Raw genomic sequence first — 21,425 nt, forward strand, 5'->3', positions numbered from 1 at the left:
GGTCGGTGCAGCTCCTGCTCCTCCGGGACGGGGCTCTCCTGTCCTGGGGACGCTCGCCCCGGCCTCAGCCCAGCTCCTCGCGGGCCCCTCCCCCTTGGAGGCCTTTGTTTCTTTATTTCTTTTTTCCCATCTTCCTACCTTGATAGATGCGCGAACTCTTCTCACCGTAGCATTCCAGCTGGTCTCTCTTTAAATCTCAGGCCGAATTGATAGATTTTCAGGATAATTTGAAGGTTTTCTAGGTAATTTGGTGGAGACAGGTGATTTGGGGACCCTACTCTTCCGCCATCTTACTCCTCCCCCCCCTAAGTTATTTTAAATTAAACTCATCGAAAGATTTTTTCTTTCATTCATGAATCAGTATTAGAGCTTATATTTTATTAGTAATTTTACAGTTTGACCTAAATTGTGAGTACTCCAAGATAATTAGAGAATAAAAGCCAAACTATGCATAACTGTTGGGTGGTTTTTCTAGTCAGAAGACTACTTCATATCCATGGGTCATACACTCAGTATTCACCAAGACCTTATAACAGGTCAATAATAGTCTCTTAAAACTTTCAACTGACTCCAGAAGACTGGTACCAAAAGCCCAATGGGCACCATTTATCTCTAGCAATATCCTTCTGCCATGGGCTCTTATCACTGAACAAAGAGGTTGCTGAGATCTATAACCCAAACAAAAATGTGAGCCAGAGGGTCCAAAGAGATAGACAGAGTGGGTGGCATGTTGGAGGGCCCCTAAGACATTCTATTATCATGTCCTACTTAAAGATAGATAACCTTTTGGTATCCTGATTGATGAATATCATCAAGATTATCACCTGATGAATGCCAAAGCACTAGTAGCTAGAAAGTCCTACCAATTGTTGGGCCTCCTTTGTATTTATTGAAGCTTAGAGAAACTAAAGCTCAACAATTATCTCCTATGGAATGAGACATACTTCTCCTTCTCAATTTATTCCCTAGATTTTACTTGGATACCAGGTCTTTGTGCTTTTTTTTTTTTTGTATTAATGATCCAGTCTTGTTACCACGTGTGAGTCCATGTGCCTTCTGTTTTTGTTGGGTAGTACCCTTATCTAAGCTCAATAGAAGGTATCAGTATTTGTGGAGGGTATCAGTATACAGTGGAAGGCTGAAAGACATTTTGAATAAGGGGATCTACAGTGACATACTTCACAAAGTGCCACTGTCCCTAACTAAATTTTATAAGATTACCTCCTTCATGGTGAAGGCAAACTATCCATGGTTCTTGGATCACTGGGCAAAGTGATTCTCAAGGTCCTACATTCTTTTTCATTAAACATGAGAAAAGTTCACTGTATTATAGACTATCATCAGCACTAGGGACATGCTTAGATCTAGCAGTTGTCATTGTGTGCAATTCCACAAGCAGGGTCTACATAACTTTTGGTGACCAACTACTTTGTTTTCTGGTTTATCTTTCATGTGTTTATTTTTCTAAAGGTAAGTATATACTTTCTTTTTATTTTGCATTCTTTGTTTCCTACACGCATAATTGATATCTTCCGTTTGCGTTTTTTCCCATGTAACCTTACCTCCTAGCAATCCCTTCAAGTTGGGTTTTAGCAATTTTTAAAATTCTTTTAGAGCTGCATATATAACTCTTTGTAGCACATTACACATCATAGTTGGTATTACTATGTTATTCAATCAATCATATATTTGGGTGCTTTTGAGTATTTTGCAATTACAAATATGGTAAAATGAATAATCTTATATGTATGCAATTTTGCTGTTAAGTCTATGAACATAAACTCAAATAACTGAAAACAAGTAGGGACTAATATAAAATATATTTGATGCCAGGAAATATTTATGAAATAATGAGACTCCTTCAGCACACACACACACACACACACACACACACAAAAATTCTTCTCACCATAAAATGTTAGGTCTAGTATTATGGTAATTTATTTATATTTTCTATTTATAAAAAAATGAGAGAAAATACTGCCATATACTTGTTATAAATTTGATCTCTAGAGATAACACAGTAGATCCATTTTTTCTGTTTAATGAACTAATAATAATGTATCTCCTTATGTAGCTCATGATGATGTACCAGACAAAAACCTTATGCAAAAGCATCAGGACTCAAAGTCAAAAACAGAAATGCAAGTAAAGAAACAAAAAACTTCCCTAGATGAAACACCTATTAGTAAGTATAATAATTATAGATAACTAAATTATTTTAAGTTATATTCATTAGATCTTTTTACTTTGGTTCATGAATATGTATTTAGGCATATATTTTATAGAAATGTTTGCCCTTTGATTTAAAGTGTGAATACTCTAAGATAACTAAAGAACAAAAGCAAAACTATTGATAACTTCTGGTTGGATTTGCTTATATTGAGACTATTTCATAGTCATGAGGCATTTGCTCAATATCCACTGAAGCCCAATAATAGAACACTAATTGTCTCTTAAAGGTGTATATCTTTCAGCTAACTACTCCTAGAGATGATGGATTCAAAAGTCCAACAGAAGCCTCTGAACTTTGTTGGTGTTTCCTTAAGCTCCAACTGGTGAATAGAGAGATTGTTGAGATATGTTATTCAAAAAGCAAAATTTATCAGAGGAGCCCAGAGGAAGGATAGCCTCAGTGGCTTGTTTGTGGGCTTTCAGGTCATTCTTCTTGTTGTGGATCCATTAAAAGTAAATGATCTTTCTCATAACACTATTGATAGAGGGCATTGAGAATGCAAGTAGGTGAACAGTTCTATCAATCATTGGGTCTACTTTAAAATTATTGGAGTGAAGAAGGCCAAAGCCAGTTTTCTCTTATTTTTTTTTTAAATTTTTTATTTATTTATGATAGTCACACACACACAGAGAGAGAGAGAGAGGCAGAGACACAGGCAGAGAGAGAAGCAGGCTCCATGCACCGGGAGCCCGACGTGGGATTCGATCCCGGGTCTCCAGGATCGCGCCCTGGGCCAAAGGCAGGCGCCAAACTGCTGCGCCACCCAGGGCGCAGGGATCCCCCAGTCTTCTCTTATTGAATGAGATATCATACCTCTTGAGATCATGCCCAGGAATTTTACTTGGATACTAGGTACTTGAACTTTGTCTGTTATAATGGTCCATCAAGTGCACCACATGTGCATCAGCAGGATGTCCAGCTCTTGATGGTGAGTTCCTTGTCTGGATGCAATTGGATGCTATTATCAATTGTATGGAAGGCTACTACTCCCTCTGATAGTAGGATCTTTTCCAGGTTATGATCTATGCATTTGCAACAGAAAATTTTGACAGCTTTGTAGAAGGGTATGAGTGATGACTTTTACTCATTCCATGTAAGAACTGATCCTAATAATTCTCATGTAGAGGGATACTGAAAAGGATTGCAATATCAATTGCTTCATAACAAGTTCCTACACTCCCAACAATAGTTTCTACAAGTGTCACAGTGTCAGATAACATTGGTAGCAAGGGCTGTCCTATGGATTGAATGACCAAAATCAACTGAATATCTATGAACTCAAGGCCAGGCACATGAGCCATCTAACTTATTGAATGTGGATATAGCTTCAGTGAGATTTTGCTGTCTTAGGCCCAACAAAGAAGGCAGTGTTTACTTTTCTTTCCCAAGAAGGTGCTAGGTGCTGGCAATTAGGTAGATTCAGAGTCTCCTTATGCCCCCTCTAAAATGGCTCTAAATGCAGCAATCTCCATCAGGGCTTGGAATAATGTGAGTGGAGTTGCATATAGACAATATACCTCCAACAATAATACATTTATTTTGTTGGTTACCATAACAATGGAATTTTTTGTTGATCCAAGGGGACCCACTCATAGTCTGGTCTGAGTAAGAGTTCCACTGGTGTTGACCTCAGACCTAAAACCAGTCAGCATTATTTGTATTCCTGTCATCCTGATGTCAAAAGTTGTAATTACAACCACTTATCCACCACTATTCAAAAGGCATTAAGAAATGCAATTTCCCAATGGGTGCCTTAGTGGCTCAGTCAGGTAAGCATCTGCTTTTGGCTCAGGTCAAGCCCCTTATGGGGCTCTCCCATCTGCAAGGAGTCTGCTTCTCTCTCTGCCTCTCCCCTCACTCATTCTTTCTCTCTCTCTCTCTCTCTCAAATAAGTAAAATATTTAAAAGAAACACAATTGTCTACCATTTCTCAGTTAATTTCTTTCCTTAGCAGAGGTACTTAGGCATCCACTGGGTATACTGGAATGTAACTCACCCAATAGTTTTTTCATTTTTGAAAGCTGAAAGTTCAGAGTAAAAATTGGCTGGGCTCTTTGACTCGTTAAAATTCATGGAAGGACTTTTGGGCTCTTTCCATAATTTGGCTATTGTTGATAATACTTTATACACATGACGATGCATGTATCCCTTCAAATCAGTATTTTTGTATCCTGTGGGTGAATACCTAGTAGTGCAATTGCTGGGTTGTAGGATAGTTCTATTTTTAACTTTTTGAGGAATTTACATAGGGTTTTCTGGAGTTTCTGCACCAGTTTGCATTCCCACCAACAATGTAAGAGGGTTCCCCTTTCTCAAGATCCTCACCAATAGTTGTTTTCTGTGTTAGTTTTAGCCATTCTGACGTGTGATTTGTATTTCCCTGATGATTAGTGATGTTGAGCATCTTTTCATGTGAATGTTAGCCATCTGATGTGTTGTCTTTTCATGTCTTCGGCCCATTTATTAACTGAATTATTTGTTTTTTGGGTGTTGAGTTTGATAAGTTTTTTAATAGATTTTGGGTACTAAACCTTTATCAGATACGTCATCTGCAAATATCTTCTCCCATTCTGTAGGCTGTCTTTTAGTTTTGTTGACTGTTTCCTTCCTGTGCAGAAGCTTTTTATTTTGATGTAGTCCCAATAATTTTTGCTTTTGTTTCCCTTGCCTCAGGAGACATATCTGGTAAGATATTGCTATGGCTGATGTCAAAGAGGTTACTGCTTCTGTTCTCCTCTAGGACTTTGATGGTTTCAAGTCTCACATTTAGTTCATTACTCTATTTTGAATTTGTTTTGTGTATGGTGTAAGAAAATGGTCCAGTTTCATTTTTTTGCATGTTGCTGTTCAGTACTACCAACACTATTTGTTGAACAGACTGACTTTTTTTCCATTGGATATTCTTTCCTGCTTTATTGAAGATTAACTGACCATATAGTTGTGGGTCATTTCTGGGTTTTTTATACTGTTCCAATGATCTATGTGTCTATAGGGGAAGTGGGTGAGAGGATGGATTAAATGGGTGATGGATATTAAGGAGGACACTTGTGATGAGTACAGGTTGTTATATGTAAGTAAGTGGTGAATCACTGCATCCTATATGTGAAACTAATATTACACTACATGTTAACTAACTGGAATTTAAATAAAAACTTGGAAGAGAAAAAAAAAACTTGGAAGAAAAAAAAATCACTGGAAGGACCTGAGTGATAACACTTGTTTTAATCATAGTAACTGTCATCCTGTGTACTGTAGTGGTATAGCCCTTTGAGTACTCCTGGATATTTCCTATCTATGGGTACCTTGGTGAAGAGACCCTCAATCTCTTCATTTGAGAGAAGGGCAACCAAACCCATATATCTCTTCTTGAAAGTCTACTCAGATTGTCCAGGTGTAGCTTCCCAATTACCATTTTTAATCACTTCTTCTGCTGGTCCGTATTTGGTATTTTGACAATAACCACTATTTCATGCCCAGAAATTTGTCAGTTAAGATATAAACTGTGTGGTAGACCAATTGACTGGACTTCATGAAGACTTTTAATTGAGCTTTATATAAGACAATTGTGGCACAAATAAACCTAGAAATCTGAGTCTAAGTTAAAAATATCATCCTCACTCCATCAATGTAGATCTACTAGGGACCACCAGGGTAATTCTTGGGAGCCACTATTGTCTTTACAATAGTGATCCAAATGTATGTTTTGACCAGTGAATTGGGAGCTAAATAGAAAGTTCATGCTCAGAACTTAAAGAGAAAAGTATATGTAAATATACTTATATATATATATGTAAATAACACATAAGTACTTTCCTGGAAAGCCCCAGTGGTATCCACTAGTACTTCTGGAGATACATTGTCTTGACTGGTGATGTGCCATGTAGGACTCTATGACTTTCACAAATGGTCCAGTTGTATGCCTCAAAAGAGTGTTGTAGACTCACTAGCTCCTCCCAAAGTGCTTCTTCCAGAAAGGAATTTTTCTTTATTGTTGACTGTGACAATTTATCAGAGAAAAAAGCTGCCAGTTTTGACTTCGTCAAACTGTAGTAATTTGATTTCATCAAAAGTAGCAATTAAGCTCTTATTGACTTACTGCAATAGTATAAACAAGAATCTAAACAGGAAGAGGCCCTAGCTATATCAAGGTTTCATTTTCTCCACAGAACCAAACCGAGAAAGGGTTAGATGGTAGTGAGGCTTGGGAGAAGATCATCTCATAGCTGAAGGACCCCAAACAAAAGGTTCTTGTCTACTTTTGAACCCAGGAGCCTTACAGATGTTGATGTAGGATGACTAGGAGTATAGAATTCCTAAATACTGAGTTGAAATGAGTAAAATATCTTCAAATTCCACTAGTAAGTTGTTTATTGAGAAGTGCCTGAGAAGTATAGTGTATTGCTTGACTCCTCCCCTTTTCAAAAGGAGGCTTCTAATGGAGGCATCTGGCATTGTGATGCAGAATGCATAAGAGCCTGGCATGGATGGGTCTTAGTCCTTGACCACAACTACCGCCAGTGTCTGAAGTTCACTGGCTATGTATTAAACTTGGTGTAGGGTGGCAAATTCCACCCCCACACCCCCATGAGTATTGACAGGTAGAGACTTTGCAATTGTCTATAACTGGACCTAAAAATGTCAAATATAAGATTTTGGGCTAAAGTTGGACTCCTATATAAACATACATATCTATACACATACACATATTCATACAAACATACACATATATGTACATATATACATACATACACACATGCAGACATATTTAGAATTCATGAGTTCTCATGGACTCTTCAATTTCAGTTCATCCCCTCAGTACTTGTTCTTGTGTTCTTTTACTCCAAATGCATATGACCTTTGTTTTACAGTGTAAACCTGACTCTGAACATCAACACATTTATTCATCTGCTTATCCCTAAAATGTTTCTGAAATTATTTCAGAATTTCTTAGTATATACCACTAAAAAAATAAATCTATTGAAAGATTTTGTAATATGTTTATAGTCTACTCCCTACTCTCTTGTTAAAGAATGAGGATTTGTGTCAAATAATACATTGCTGAATTACTTAGATTAATACTTTTTCTTCAGTAGTTCCATTTCTTTGAGTTTCTTTCCATTTTATTTTTATTTTTTTTTCTTTCCATTTCATACTTGTTGATTTTATTTCAATTTTTGGAATATGTCGAACATGAACCTACTTCTTTTTTTAATAATAAATTTATTTTTTATTGGTGTTCAATTTGCCAACATACAGGATAACACCCAGTGCTCATACCATCAAGTGCCCCCCTCAGTGCCCATCACCCATTCACCCCCACCCCCTGCCCTCCTCCCCTTCCACCATCCCTAGTTCATTTCCCAGAGTTAGGAGTCTTTATGTTCTGTCTCCCTTTCTGATATTTCCTACGCATTTCTTCTCCCTTCCCTTCTATTCCCTTTCACTATTATTTATATTTCCCAAATGAATGAAAACATATAATGTTTGTCCTTCTCCAATTGACTCATTTCACTCAGCATAATACCCTCCAGTTCCATCCACGTTGAAGCAAAAGGCGGGTATTGGAACAAATTATTTTAAGATTTGTGTGGAATCAGAAAAGACCCCGAATAGCCAGGGGAATTTTAAAAAAGACAACCATAGCTGGGGGCATCACAATGCCAGATTTCAGGTTGTACTACAAAGCTGTGGTCATCAAGACAGTGTGGTACTGGCACAAAAACAGACACATAGATCAATGGAACAGAATAGAGAATCCAGAAGTGGACCCTCAGCTTTATGGTCAACTAATATTCGATAAAGGAGGAAAGACTATCCACTGGAAGAAAGTCTCTTCAATAAATGGTGCTGGGAAAATTGGACATCCACATGCAGAAGAATGAAACTAGACCACTCTCTTGCACCATACACAAGATAAATTCAAAATGGATGAAAGATCTAAATGTGAGACAAGATTCCATCAAAATCCTAGAGGAGAACACAGGCAACACCCTTTATGAACTCGGCCACAGTAACTTCTTGCAAGATACATCCACGAAGGCAAAAGAAAAAAAAGCAAAAATGAACTATTGGGACTTCATCAAGATAAGAAGCTTTTGCACAGCAAAGGATACAGTCAACAAAACTCAAAGACAACCTACAGAATGGGAGAAGATATTTGCAAATGACGTATCAGATAAAGGGCTAGTTTCCAAGATCTATAAAGAACTTATTAAACTCAACACCAAAGAAACAAACAATCCAATCATGAAATGGGCAAAAAACATGAACAGAAATCTCACAGAGAAAGACATAGACATGAACCTACTTCTAAAAGTAGAAAATAAGCAAAAAGGTATAGTTACAGATTACCATTCCTTCCCTAGTATTCCTCTCTCATCTTGTAAGTTATCAATTATATTTTTCTTTTCTTTTTTTTTAAGATTTTATTTATTCATGAGAGACACACACAGAGAGAGAAGCAGAGACATAGACAGAGAGAGAAGCAGGCTCCATGCAGGGAGCCCAATGTGGGACTCAATCCTGGGATTCTGGGATCACTCCCTGAGCCAAAGTCAGACACTCAACCACTGAGCCACCCAGGCATCCCCAATTGTATTTTTTTCTTAACATACTTCCTGTGTTTTCTGTTTTAAAGCTAAGTATCTATTTTTTTATCTATCTTTTATTTATTTATTTGAGAGAGGGAGGGAGAAAATATGTGTGTATGTGAGGGAGGGGGGAGAAGGATGAGGAAGATGGAGAGAGAGAATCTGAAGCAGACTCCATGCTAGGTGCAGAGCCCAATGGGGGCTTGATCTCACAACCCTGGGATCATGACCTGAGTTGAAATCAAGAATCCAACATTTAACCAACTGAGCCACACAGGCACTTCTATTTTGTTTTCTGTTTTTAAAAAATTTCCCTTCTTTTTAAATTTTAAGGTAGAATGCAGATAATTCCCTTTTGATGTTTCTTTTCCCTCTTATCTCCTAGAAATCCTTCTAGGTCAATTTATAAAGATCTTTATTTACCACATGACTTATGAAAATTTATATCATGCCATAGTTCATAGGATATAACTTATTTTATTCATCGAGTCTTCTATACTTGAACATTTTATGTGGTTTTGAATATTTTGCGGTAGGAAATAATGTTATGGTTATAATGTACATATATATTTTCACTTTTTATATTAATACGCATTTACCTAAAGTATAAATAATGCAAAATTAGACTAATATAGCATATTTAATGCAAGAAATGTTTATGAATTAAGGAAGTAGCTTCAACACTTATGTCATCTTTTTCATGTCAGGCTTCATATAATAGTAATTTATTTATAACTGTTTATGTGAAAGAAAATGCTGTTATAGATGTTATAACTTTGAAACAGGAATTTCACAATAGATCTATTTTTCTATTTAGTGCTTTAAATGTATCTCTTTATGTAGCTCATAATAACATAACCGATGAAAATCCTGTGCTTGAGCATCAAGAGTCAATGTCAAAAACCCAACTGCAAGTAAAGAAACAAAAAATTGCTAACAGGGAAAGACTCACTAGTAAGTATAATAATTATACATATCAGAAGATCTTTTTGTAGTTCATAAATTTGTATAGAAAATTTACACTTTGATTTAAAATATCCTAATTGGAGAACAAAATCAAAGTATTCATAACTATTGTTGGTTTCTGGATGTATGACCATTTCATATCCATGGATCATGTGCTCAATATCCACTAAAGCCCAATAACAGACTAATAGTATCTTAAGTGGTATATGCCTTTCAGGCAGATGTTGGGTTCAGTAGCTCAACAGTCACCTCTGACTTGTGTCAGTGTTCTTCTGTCATAGACTCAAATTGGTAGAGAAGTTGCTGAGAACTGTAACTCAAAAGTCAAATGTGGATCAAAGGAACAAATCAGAGGGTGGCCCGAGAGGCCTGTTGGAGGAGCTGTAAGCCATTCTATTGGTTAGGACCCACTCAAAGGTAGAAACTTTTTTGGTAATCTAATAAATAGATGCCACTGAGATGCCTGCATGGGTAGTATGAAAGTGCTAGTAACTGAATAGGCCCACTAATTGCTGGGCCTCCCTTGTATTTGTCAGGCTAGAGAGGGAAAAAAGGAATCTTGACCCCATGGAGCTTGAAATGAGACAATGTACCCCTTTTCATTTGGCTCCCAAGTATTTCACTTGGTTATCAGATTCTAGTACCTTGTTTATCTTAATGGCTCAGCTACATTGCTGTATGAAGGTCATTAAAGTACTCAGTCCTTGTTGGGTAGTACTCTTGTCTGGGTCCAGTGGAGAATGTCATCAATATAGTGGAAGGTTAGTATTTGATCTGGAAACAGGGATTTTTTTCCAGGTTATGAGCTTATGGAAGGACATTAAAAGTATATTATAACCCATTCCGCATAAGGTAAACTGATGATCCTAATTACTTGTGTGAACATCAATGCCAGAAAGGGCTTTTGTGATATTAGTTGCTGCATACCTATTTCACTCAGCTTGGACAGTAAACCTCTGTGAAGGTCACAATTCCAAGTGACATCAGCATCTACTTCTGTACTATGGGGTTTAGTTGACAATAATCAATTGAGTCTCTAGGCACCTGAAGCCTTATACACAGACTGAAAGGACTTATGAATAGAGAAAAAAATGTCATGGAGAATTTTTATTTCATTAAGCTCACCAATGAAGGCAAATATTTTTTTGCTCCCCTCAGGTGGTTTTTTTGGGATGGCAAAGATGATAGGCACTGGTCGCCTGGTAGGTTTATAGTTTTCCATATGCCAAACTTAAATGCCCCAAAACACAGAAGCTGTCATTGGGTCTTAGGGATAAAAATGAGTGAGATGTATATAGAAAATACATCTATGCTATAATACATTCATTAATGGAAGCCATAACAATGGGGATTTTTAGTGGTCTGTAGGGATATACCCATAGTTGAGTTTGGATAGGGGTCCATTTTGGTGAGCTTAGACCCAAAGCAATTGAGTATTATCTGTTTCCTCCTCATCGTAGTGTCAGTACCTGTAGAGATCACAATCATATGTATACCAATGTCTTAACACTTTTAGAAATGTAATTTTCATCCATCTTTCCCTTTAAAGTATGACCTCAGCATACATCCTCATGTCATGTTTTGGGGTATAGGGACCTTGAACCAACTCTAATTCTATTTTGTTTTGAAAGTTGAAAGACTGAGTAAAAGTAGGGGGTGGGAGGCAGGGAGGTTTCCTGTTATCTCAAGATTCACTGAGAAGTTCAGAAGAAAGAACACTTGTGTTAATCATGGATATCATTACCATTTGGCTTCTAGTGGGGCTACATATTGGGTAACCTTTGGACCACTATCTAGTCATGAATTCTTGATGGTGAGTCCATTAATATCATCCTTGAGACTCCATTGTCAAGAAACCAGACCCAGAGATTTCCTTGATTGTTCAGAAGTGCGTTCCTGATTAACATTTTTTAGTCACTCCCCTCGTTAGGCAGACATTGTTATCTCATATTAGCTGGGATTTTTTTGAACTGAAGTTTGTCAGTTAAGATCCAGGTTGTCTTGTGAACCAATTGACATAACCTTATAAGGACACTTAATTGAGCTAGAAGCCAGCAAAGGCAGCACAAATGACCCTGTAAACCTAAGTCTAGTTAACAGTCTCATTACCTACCTACTCATTGTTCAACAAAAGGACCACAAGAATGGCTCATTAGGTATCTTGCAGGTGACTATAAAGGTGATCCAAACAACCTTTTTGGTATTAGCAAACTTAATGTGGTTTGGGTGGGCCAAACCTGAGAAAGGAGCTGATGAAGGAGTATATTTAGTGTTCATGTTATTGCCTCCCCTCCTCCTTTCTTGTCTTCACTGGGCAAGTGGCCACCATGAGTGCACTCTGAATAAGTGGGTCTGTTGTAATGAATCCCCTCACCAAGTTTCACAGGTTACTTCCTTAATGATGAAGGTAAACTACCCCATATTATATGGTCACCTCAACTCAGAATTGCAAAACAATTCTGAAGTTTTTGTATACTTGTTCATTAAAAATGAGTCTCAGAAATTTACTACATCATAGGCTGTTGTTCATCAATGCTAGGGACATTCCAAGCACTAACAATAACTATTCAGTGGAATCCAGCAAGCATGGTCTACAATGACTTTGGAAAAAATTACTTTTTTTCTGATTTGTCATTTTTCATTTTATAAAGATAAATATCCATTTTAAAATTTCCTTTTTTTCTTTCCTAAGAGAATTCACTAGATATCTTCTCTAACAGTTTTTATTCCACTTAACATTATATCCTAGAAATTCTTCCCAATTTGATGGGATCTTTTTTCATTCCCTTTATGGTTGCACATACAGTTGTTTGGACCATACTATATACTATAATCGATATTACCATAGTTTATAGTATATACTTTAGTTTATTAAACTAATCTCCTATGTTTGCACTCTTATGTAGTTTTGAGTATTTTGCAATAACAAATATGCTGTAATGAATAATCTTGTGCGTATATATTTTCATTGCTTGGTCTATAATTATGTTTTAACTTAAAGTATTAAGAAAACAAAAGACTAAATTGAAACATTTGAGAACTATGAATATTAACAAAATAATGAAACAGTTTCAATACATATCCATTAAAATTCTTCTCACCATTTTTATATTGGATCTAGAATTATAATTTACTTAAAACTTTTTAAAAATGAGAGAAAACATTGCTGTACATTTGTCAATATTTTGGAAGCATGGAATCTCACAATGTATTTGTTTTTCCATTTATTGGACTAAATGCCTCTTTTTATGTAGCTCACAATAAAGTACCTGAAAATGTTGTGACTGAACCTCAAGATTCAATATCAAACACCCAACTGCAAGTAAAGAAACAAGGAGCTTCTAAAGGGGAAAGAGTCAGTAGTAAGTATAGTAATTATAGATAACTTTGAATAAAACTCATTTGGAAGATCATTTTTCTTTGATTCATGAATATGTATTTGAGCATATAATTTACAGATATCATCCTTGACCCAAAGTGTAAGTACCCTAAGATAACTAGAGAACAAAGCAGAAGAATTCATACTATTTGGTTGGTATTTCTTGTTCCATGGTTATTTAATGGTTATAGAGCAATTACTCAGTATCCCACCAAGGCCTTGTAACTGTCTCTGAAAGAATGTGTACCTTTCATCTGACTCCTAGAGATATAGGTTTAAAAGCCCAAAGGGTTGCTTCTGACCTGTGTCGGTGGCCTTCTGCTGTACCTTGTTTTAGTGAATAATGCTGCTAAGTTCTGTAATTCAAGAGCCGATAAAGATTAGAGGGGCTCTGTGGAAGAGCATCCTGGTGGCCTATTGGAGAGCCTCTGAGGCATCCTCTTGGTCATAACCCCACTGAAAGGAAGTGACCCTTCTACTTACCCTACAGATAGGCACCATACATATCCTACGTGGGGAATATGGGAGCATAAGTAACTGAATTGTCCAATCAGTTGCTGAGTTTTCACTTGTTGAAGTAGAGTGGACCAAGTCTGGGCACTCTTCTCTGAAATGAGATATTATGCCCCTTACAGAGCATGCTGAGGAATTTTGTTAGGGTACCTGGTAACTGTATCTTGCCTGTAATAAACTCCCCACTGAGTTGCTATGTGTGGGTCTGCAGGGCAACCAGTATTTGTTTAGTGGTACCCATGTTGGTCAATATAATCAATAGAGTAGATGTCTATTGCTTTCTATGAGAGTGGGACTTTTTCATTTCAACACTTTTGTGTTGATGATAGATATTCAGAGAATTTGTACTGTAGTACAACAGTGGTGTATGGCAACCCAATCCACAAAATGGCATACTGATCATGATCATGTACAATAAAGGGATGCTGAAAAGGACATTCAAAATATTGATTGCCACATCCCAAGTTCCCTCAGGTTTGGACAGACTGTAACACTGTCACAATGTCAAATACCATAGGTGTAAGGACTGTACTACAACATTAAGCTGTGTAGATCAGTTGAGTGTCTATACACCTGAAATTGTGAGCACGGATTGACTGAATTACTTAATAGGTAAATAGTCTCATGGAGAACTTTCAATTCATTCAGCCAAGTAATTAGGGCAGCTATACATTTTTCCCCCCAGGCAAGTGTTTTGGGAAACAAAAATGCTAGACACTGGTAATTGGATAGGTTCAGTCTTCCACATGTCAACATAAATGGAATTAACTGAAGAAATTCCTATCAGGGCTGAGGAATTAGTACAAGTGGAGGTTCACACTGACAACTCATCTATGCTAATAATATAATAATATATATATATACTAATGGGACTATAACAATGGAAGTTGGCAGTGATCTAAAGGGAAATATCTACACAGTTGGATCTGGGTAAGGGTCACATTGGTAATGGCCTCGGACCTAATGAGATCCCTATCCAGATCCCTTACCCTTACCCAATGAACATTATGTATTTTCCCCTCCTCTTCATATCAGGAGTTGTGAAGATCACAGTCATATAGCACTAAATCCAAAGGCCCAAGAAACACAATTCTTTCCCACCTCCCCATTAAATTCTGACCAAAGTAAAGGTCTCTATCTTTCTACTGAGGACCCCCTTGTGAAACTCTAATTTGATCCAGCAGGTGTCTTGGCCAATGAATCAGTCTAAAGAGAAGAAATTTTGTTCCCCCCTCAGAACTTAAAAGCTTATGTAAACAACAAAACATGCTCTCCTAGAGTACCCCACATGGTTTGCTAGCACCATCCAAAACATACTGGTCTGACTGCCTATGTGTCTCAGGTAGCTCTCAGGCTCTTGGCAATGATCTTGTAGCACCCCACTACCCCACCCCAGAATGTCCCACAGATTCACTAGCATATTCCAAAGTATGCCTTCCATAAAGGTATTGGACTTAATTTACTCTGCTTGCTGCTCGGTTTGTCAGAGATGCCAGTTTTTGAGTTGGTCAATTAAAATAACAAGCCAAAATGAAAGTAATAATTAAGCCTTAATTCACTTAATGCAATAGTATAATCAAGAATCTAAACAGGAAATGACCTAACTACACCAATGTTCCATTTTTCCTCTTGGAGCAGCAGTGGATGAGGGTTAGATGTATCAGTGCAAACTGGCATGAGATATAGGGGAGGATCATCTCACAGCTGAAGGATCCCCGAAGAAAAGTTTCCTGCTATTTTATGGACCCTATGTTCTTGGGAGGTAGTGGTGGCAGGGCTAGGATTAGAAAAGTCCTGACTACTAAAGTAAAACATAAAATTTCTTCAAGTGCCCAGCAGGGAGGTGGGCTAGGCAGATGCAGTGCCTAACAATACTTCAGTGAAGGCCCTCCTCCCTGCCACTATAAGGAAGCCTCCAACTGAAAGCAACTGGAGTAAGAATGTGCTATGGGCAAGAGCTTCAGGGAAGAGGGTGTTGAGACTATGATTGGTTGTGTATCAAGTCTTTGTGGGTTGGAAGCTTCTTTCCCCCATGCTAAGTACCAGGTAATGCCTTTATAATTGTCTATGTTTGTGTCTGAAACATCATACATAAGATCTCACCTAGAGTCAGGTTCCTTAGATATATTCACATACATGTACACATTCATAACACTTCTATGCCTACATATGTATACATGTGCATGTAAACATGCATAGACATATGTAGAATTCATAGTAAATCTTGGAATCCTTCAATACTAGTCTATCCCCTCAGGGCCTTATCTTGCCTTCATTTCATATGTGTGTCCTTTCTTCCACTGTGTAAATCTTGACCCTGAATAACATAATACATTTCCCATTTGCTTCATTTTATTATGCTTCCAAAATTGTTTTGGAATTGCTTAGCAAATGGAAAAATAAGCCTACCGAGGCTCAGGTCATCCCAGAGTCCTGGGATCGAGCCTGGCGTGGAGCCCCCTGCTTGGCAGGGAGCCCTCTGTCCACTCCTTCTCTCCCTGCTTGTTCTCTCTCTCTCAAAAAATAAATCAAATCTTTTAAGAAAAGAAAAATAAGCCTACTAAAAATATTCTGTCATGTGTTTACACGTGTCATGTGTTTATACTCTCTCCTCCATGCTCTTATTTGTGAATGAGGTTCCATGTCAAATATTATATTGATGAGTTGTTTGCATTAATGCTTTTTTCTTTATTATTTAGTAAGTTTATTTCCTTTTTTTAATTTAAATTCAATTAGCCAACATATAGTACATCATTAGTCTCAGATGCAGTGTTCAACAATTTATCAGTTGCATATAACACCCAGTGCTCATCACATCATGTGCCTCCTTAATGTCCATTACCCAATTATTTCATCCCTTCACCTACCTCCCCTCCAGCAACCCTCAGTTTATTTCTTATAGTTAGGAGTCTTTCAGGATCCCTGGGTGGTACAGCGGTTTAGCGCCTGCCTTTGGCCCAGGGCGCAATCCTGGAGGCCCGGGATCGAATCCCACATTGGGCTCTCGGTGCATGGAGCCTGCTTTTCCCTCTGCCTATGTCTCTGCCTCTCTCTCTCTCTCTCTCTCTCTGTGACTATCATAAATAAAATTTAAAAAAATTTTAAAAAAAGAGTCTTTCATGGTTTTTCTCCTGGTCTGATGACTTCCCATTCAGTTTTTTCTCCCTTCCCTTTATGATCCTCTATGCTGTTTCCTATATTCCACATGGAATTGAAACCATGTGATAATTGTGTTTCTCTGATTGACTTATTTCAGTCAGCATAATGCCCGTTAGTTCCATCCATGCTGATGTAAATGGTAAATATTCATCCTTTTTGATGGCTGAGTAATATTCCATCATGTGTGTGTACACACGCATACAGATATATACAAGATATATATCAAATCTTTATCCATTCATCTGATAATGGACATCTCGACTCTTTCCACAGCTTGGCTGTGTGGCCATTGCTCCTATGAACATTGGGGTGCAGGTGCCCCTTTGGATCACTACTTTTGTAGTATATTCTTTGGGGTAAATAACTAGTAGTGCAATTCCTGAGTCATAGGGTAACTATATTTTTAACTTCTCGAGGAACCTCCATACTGTTCTCCAGAGTGGCTGCACCAGTTTGCACTTCCACCAACAGTGCACAATGGTTCCCCTCTCCCACATCCTTGCCAATATCTGTCATTTCCTGACTTGTTAATTAGCCATTTTGACTGGTGTAAGGTGGTATCCTTTTTTAAAAAAAAATTTATTTATTCATAAGAAGCACACAAGAGAGCAGAGACATAGGCAGAGGGAGAAGCAGGACCCCAATGGGGAGCTTGATGCAGGACTCAATACCAGGACCCCAGGATCACACCCTGAGCTGAAGGCAGATGCTCAACCACTGAGCCACCTAGACATCCAGGTATAAGGTGGTACCTTATTGTGGTTTTGATTTACATTTCCCCAATGATGAGCATTTTTTTTTCATGTGTCTGTTGGCCAGTTATATGTCTTCTTTAGAGAAATGTCTGTTCATGTCTTTTCTCCATTTCTTCACTGGATTATTTGTTCTTAGAGTGTTGAGTTTCTTCTTTATAGATCTTGGATACTAGCCCTTTATCTGATAAGACATTTGAAAATATCTTCTGCCATTATGTAGGTTGCCTTTAGTTTTGGTTGGTTGTTCCCTTTGCTGTGCAGAAGCTTTCTATCTTGATGAGGTCCCAATAGTTCATTTTTGCTTTTGTTTCCCTTGCCTTTGGAGACGTGTCTAGCAAGAAGTTGTTGCAGTTGAGGTCAAAGAGGTTGTTGCCTGTGTTCTCCTCTAGAATTTTGATGGATTCCTATCTCACATTTAGGTCTTTTATCCATTATTTTTATCTTTGTGTATGGTATAAGGAAGTGGTCCAGTTTCATTCTTCTACAATGTGGCTGTCCAATTTTCCTAGCACCATTAATTGCGGAGACTGTCCTTTTTCATTGGATATTCTTTCCTGCTTTGTTGAAGATTAGTTAAAACCATAGAGTTAAGGATCCATTTCTGTGTTCTCTATTGTGTTCCATTGATCTATGTGTCTGTCTTTCTGCCATACTGTTACCATACTGTCTTGATGATGACAGCTTTGTAATATAGCTTGAAGTCTGGCATTGTGATACCACCAGTTTTTATTTTCTTCATCAAAAGGGAAAATTATAGACCAATATCCCAAAATTCTCATCAAAATATTAGCCAGTAGTATCCAACAGTACATTAAAAGGATTATTCAATATGCCCAAGTGGGATTTATTCCTGGGATGCAAGGGTGGTTCAACATTCTCAAATCAATCAATGTGATATGTCACATTAATGAATGGAAGGACAAGAATCGTATGATCCTCTCAACTGATGCAGAAAAAGTATTTGACACATACAGTATCCTTTCTTTTTTTAAGGTTTTATTTATTTATTCATGAGAGACAGGGAGAGAGAGAGAGACAGACAGAGAGACAGACAGAGAGAGAGAGAGAGAGAGAAGCAGGCAGAGACATAGGCAGAGGGAGAAGCAGGATCCATGCAGGAGCCCAATACTGGACTGGATCCCGGGACTCCAGGATCATGCCCTGAGCCAAAGGCAGATGCTCAACAGCTAAGCCACCTAGGCGTCCCATCCTTTTTTGATTAAAACTCCCCACAGTGTAGGGATGGAGGGAACACACCTCAATATTATAAATTAGGTTCATTTCTTTAAGTTTGCTTTCAGGGATCCCTGGGTGGTGCAGCGGTTTGGCGCCTGCCTTTGGCCCAGGGCGCGATCCTGGAGACCCAGGATCCAATCCCACGTCGGGCTCCCGGTGCATGGAGCCTGCTTCTCCCTCTGCCTATGTCTCTGCCTCTCTCTCTCTCTCTGTGACTATCATAAATTTAAAAATAAAATAAAATAAAATAATAATAAGTTTGCTTTCAGATGTAGTTCCTCTTTTGTGAGTTAATTTTATTTTTTAATTTTAACTGGAACCTGCTTCCAAAAGAAAACCAAATACATAAAGAGATATACTTAGAACAGAACCATTTTATCCCCAGTCTTCTCCCTTTCATCTTGTAGGTAACCAATTACATTGTTTTCTTTTTTTTTTTTTTTTTTAAAGATTTTATTTATTTATTCATGATAGTTACACAGAGAGAGACAGAGAGGCAGAGACACAGGCAGAGGGAGAAGCAGGCTCCATGCACCGGGAGCCCGACGTGGGACTCGATCCCAGGCCCCCAGGATCGCGCCCCGGGCCAAAGGCAGGCGCCAAACCGCTGCGCCACCCAGGGATCCCTACATTGTTTTCTAATATCTCACTTGCATTCATTGTATAAAAGGTAAGTCTCTAATTCATTTTCTCTCTTTTTCTTATTTTATTTGCCCTTCTTCCTTACCTAAAAGGTACCATACAACAAGCCCCTCTTCTTTTTTCACCTAATATTATCTTCTGGAAACCCCTCCAAGTCAGTTTAGAGAAACCATTTTCATTCCTTTTACATTTCTATGTACAGCTTTTTGTACCACATTATTTACCATAATTTACATAATTTATGCCATATATATTAGCTTATTCATTCAGTCTCTCATGTTTCTACATTAATGTACAATTACAAATAATGCTGTAATTAATAAATTGTACATATGCATTTTCATTCGTTGGTCTGTGAAATCTATATGATTTCTAAAGTAGTAGCCAAAGAGAAACAGACCAATATAAATTATCTATGATGACTAGAAATGTTAATGAAGTAATGAGAGAGATTCAACATACATGTGTTAAAACTCTTCTCACAATAATCTTGTCAGATCTAGAATTTTGATAATTTAGTTATAGCTCTATAAAAATGAGAATGTTGCTGTATACTTGTTATAAATTTGAATTATAGAGATTTCATAATATAACCATTTTTCATTTAGTGGACTCAATATTTTCCTATGTAGCTCCTGATAAAGTACCAGATGAAAATCTCATGCTTAAGCACCTTGAATCAATGTTACAAACCCAAATATAAGTAAAATGGCAAAGAATTTCTAAAGAGAAAGACTATACTAGTAAGGATAATAATTGTTATCTTAAATTATTTTTAATTGCATCCAAAGACTTTTTTGATTCACAAATCTATATAGAAGTTTTACACTTTTATCTAAAGTATAAATGCCTTTAAAAAATGAAAGCAAAAGCTAAAGTAATCATAATTTTCAGTTAATTTTTCTAGCTGTAATACTGTTTCCAAGCCATGACTCATGCATTAAGTATCCACCAAAACCAATAACAGGCCAGTAATTCTTTCAAAGGGTGTGTAACTTTCAGTCAGCTCCAGTTGGTTATGAGTTCAAAAGCCTGATAATCCACTGTCTGTATAGTTGCCTTTTTCCAAAGACTCCCAACTGATAAAAAGTTGCTGAGACCTGTAACTTAAATGCACTCATAGAGGCCTAGAAGGCATGTTATAACTTCCAGAGCATGTTGTTGGTTGAAATCCACCAGATTCACTCAAATGTAGAGGCCTTTTTGGTAACTCAATAGATAATTGCAATCAGGATCCCACAGAGGAGAATGTGACAGTGCCAGTCAGAATAGTCCCACAGATTTCCAAGTCTCTTTTGTATATGTTGGGAGGACAAGGATTTGGCAGTTGTCTCCTAAAATGAAACATATTGCCCCTTTCCAGGGATTTAACTTGTTCTATGTCCATTTTAATGACTCAGCTGTGTTGCTGAAAGTGGGTCAACACAACATCTAGTCCTTGTTGGGTAGTGCCTTTGACTAGGATGCCTTTGGCTATTGATGACTAGAAGGATGTCATCAATATTGTAGAAGGATAGTGTTCTATCTAGAAATGGGACTTTTTCCAGCTCATAGCCTTGTGGAATGGGATTAAAGGTCTACTGCAACCTATTACATATAAGGCAAACTGATTCTGATCATCTGTATGGATGGGGATGCTATGAAGCAGTAACTTCTATGGCAGTCGCAATATCAAGTAACACCAGTGTCCTAGGTTGTTCCATAGTTAAGCTACCTATAATTAATTGACTAAGCACCCAAGGCTGTATGCACAGGATGACTTAATTCATGAATAATGAAATAGTCTTATGGAGATCTTTGACTTAGTTAAACTCAGCAGTGGGGATATAAATATTTTCACCCCTGTGAAGTTGGTTTTGGAGGCAAATCTCTAGATATTGGGAGTCTGGTAGGTTTACAGTCTTCCATATGCCCCACTAATGACCCCAAATGCAGCAATACTCATTAAA

At 37.6% G+C, this 21,425-nt stretch overlaps 1 protein-coding gene across 7 annotated transcripts in view; it reads left to right on the forward strand.

Annotated features, from left to right (window-relative positions):
- Positions 1-21,425, forward strand: part of LOC140633280 (coiled-coil domain-containing protein 7-like) — a 356,022-nt gene that overhangs the window by 185,930 nt on the left and 148,667 nt on the right. For all 7 annotated transcript variants that reach the window (XM_072825599.1, XM_072825602.1, XM_072825600.1 and 4 more), the window contains 3 exons: positions 2,078-2,188; positions 9,670-9,780; positions 13,047-13,154. In XM_072825599.1, coding sequence (XP_072681700.1) covers positions 2,078-2,188; positions 9,670-9,780; positions 13,047-13,154 — 330 coding nt within the window. The remainder of the gene's footprint in view (positions 1-2,077; positions 2,189-9,669; positions 9,781-13,046; positions 13,155-21,425) is intronic.

The sequence above is a fragment of the Canis lupus genome, chromosome 5, assembly GCF_048164855.1.
Source record: "Canis lupus baileyi chromosome 5, mCanLup2.hap1, whole genome shotgun sequence".
In the NCBI taxonomy this organism is placed as follows: Eukaryota; Metazoa; Chordata; class Mammalia; order Carnivora; family Canidae; genus Canis; species Canis lupus.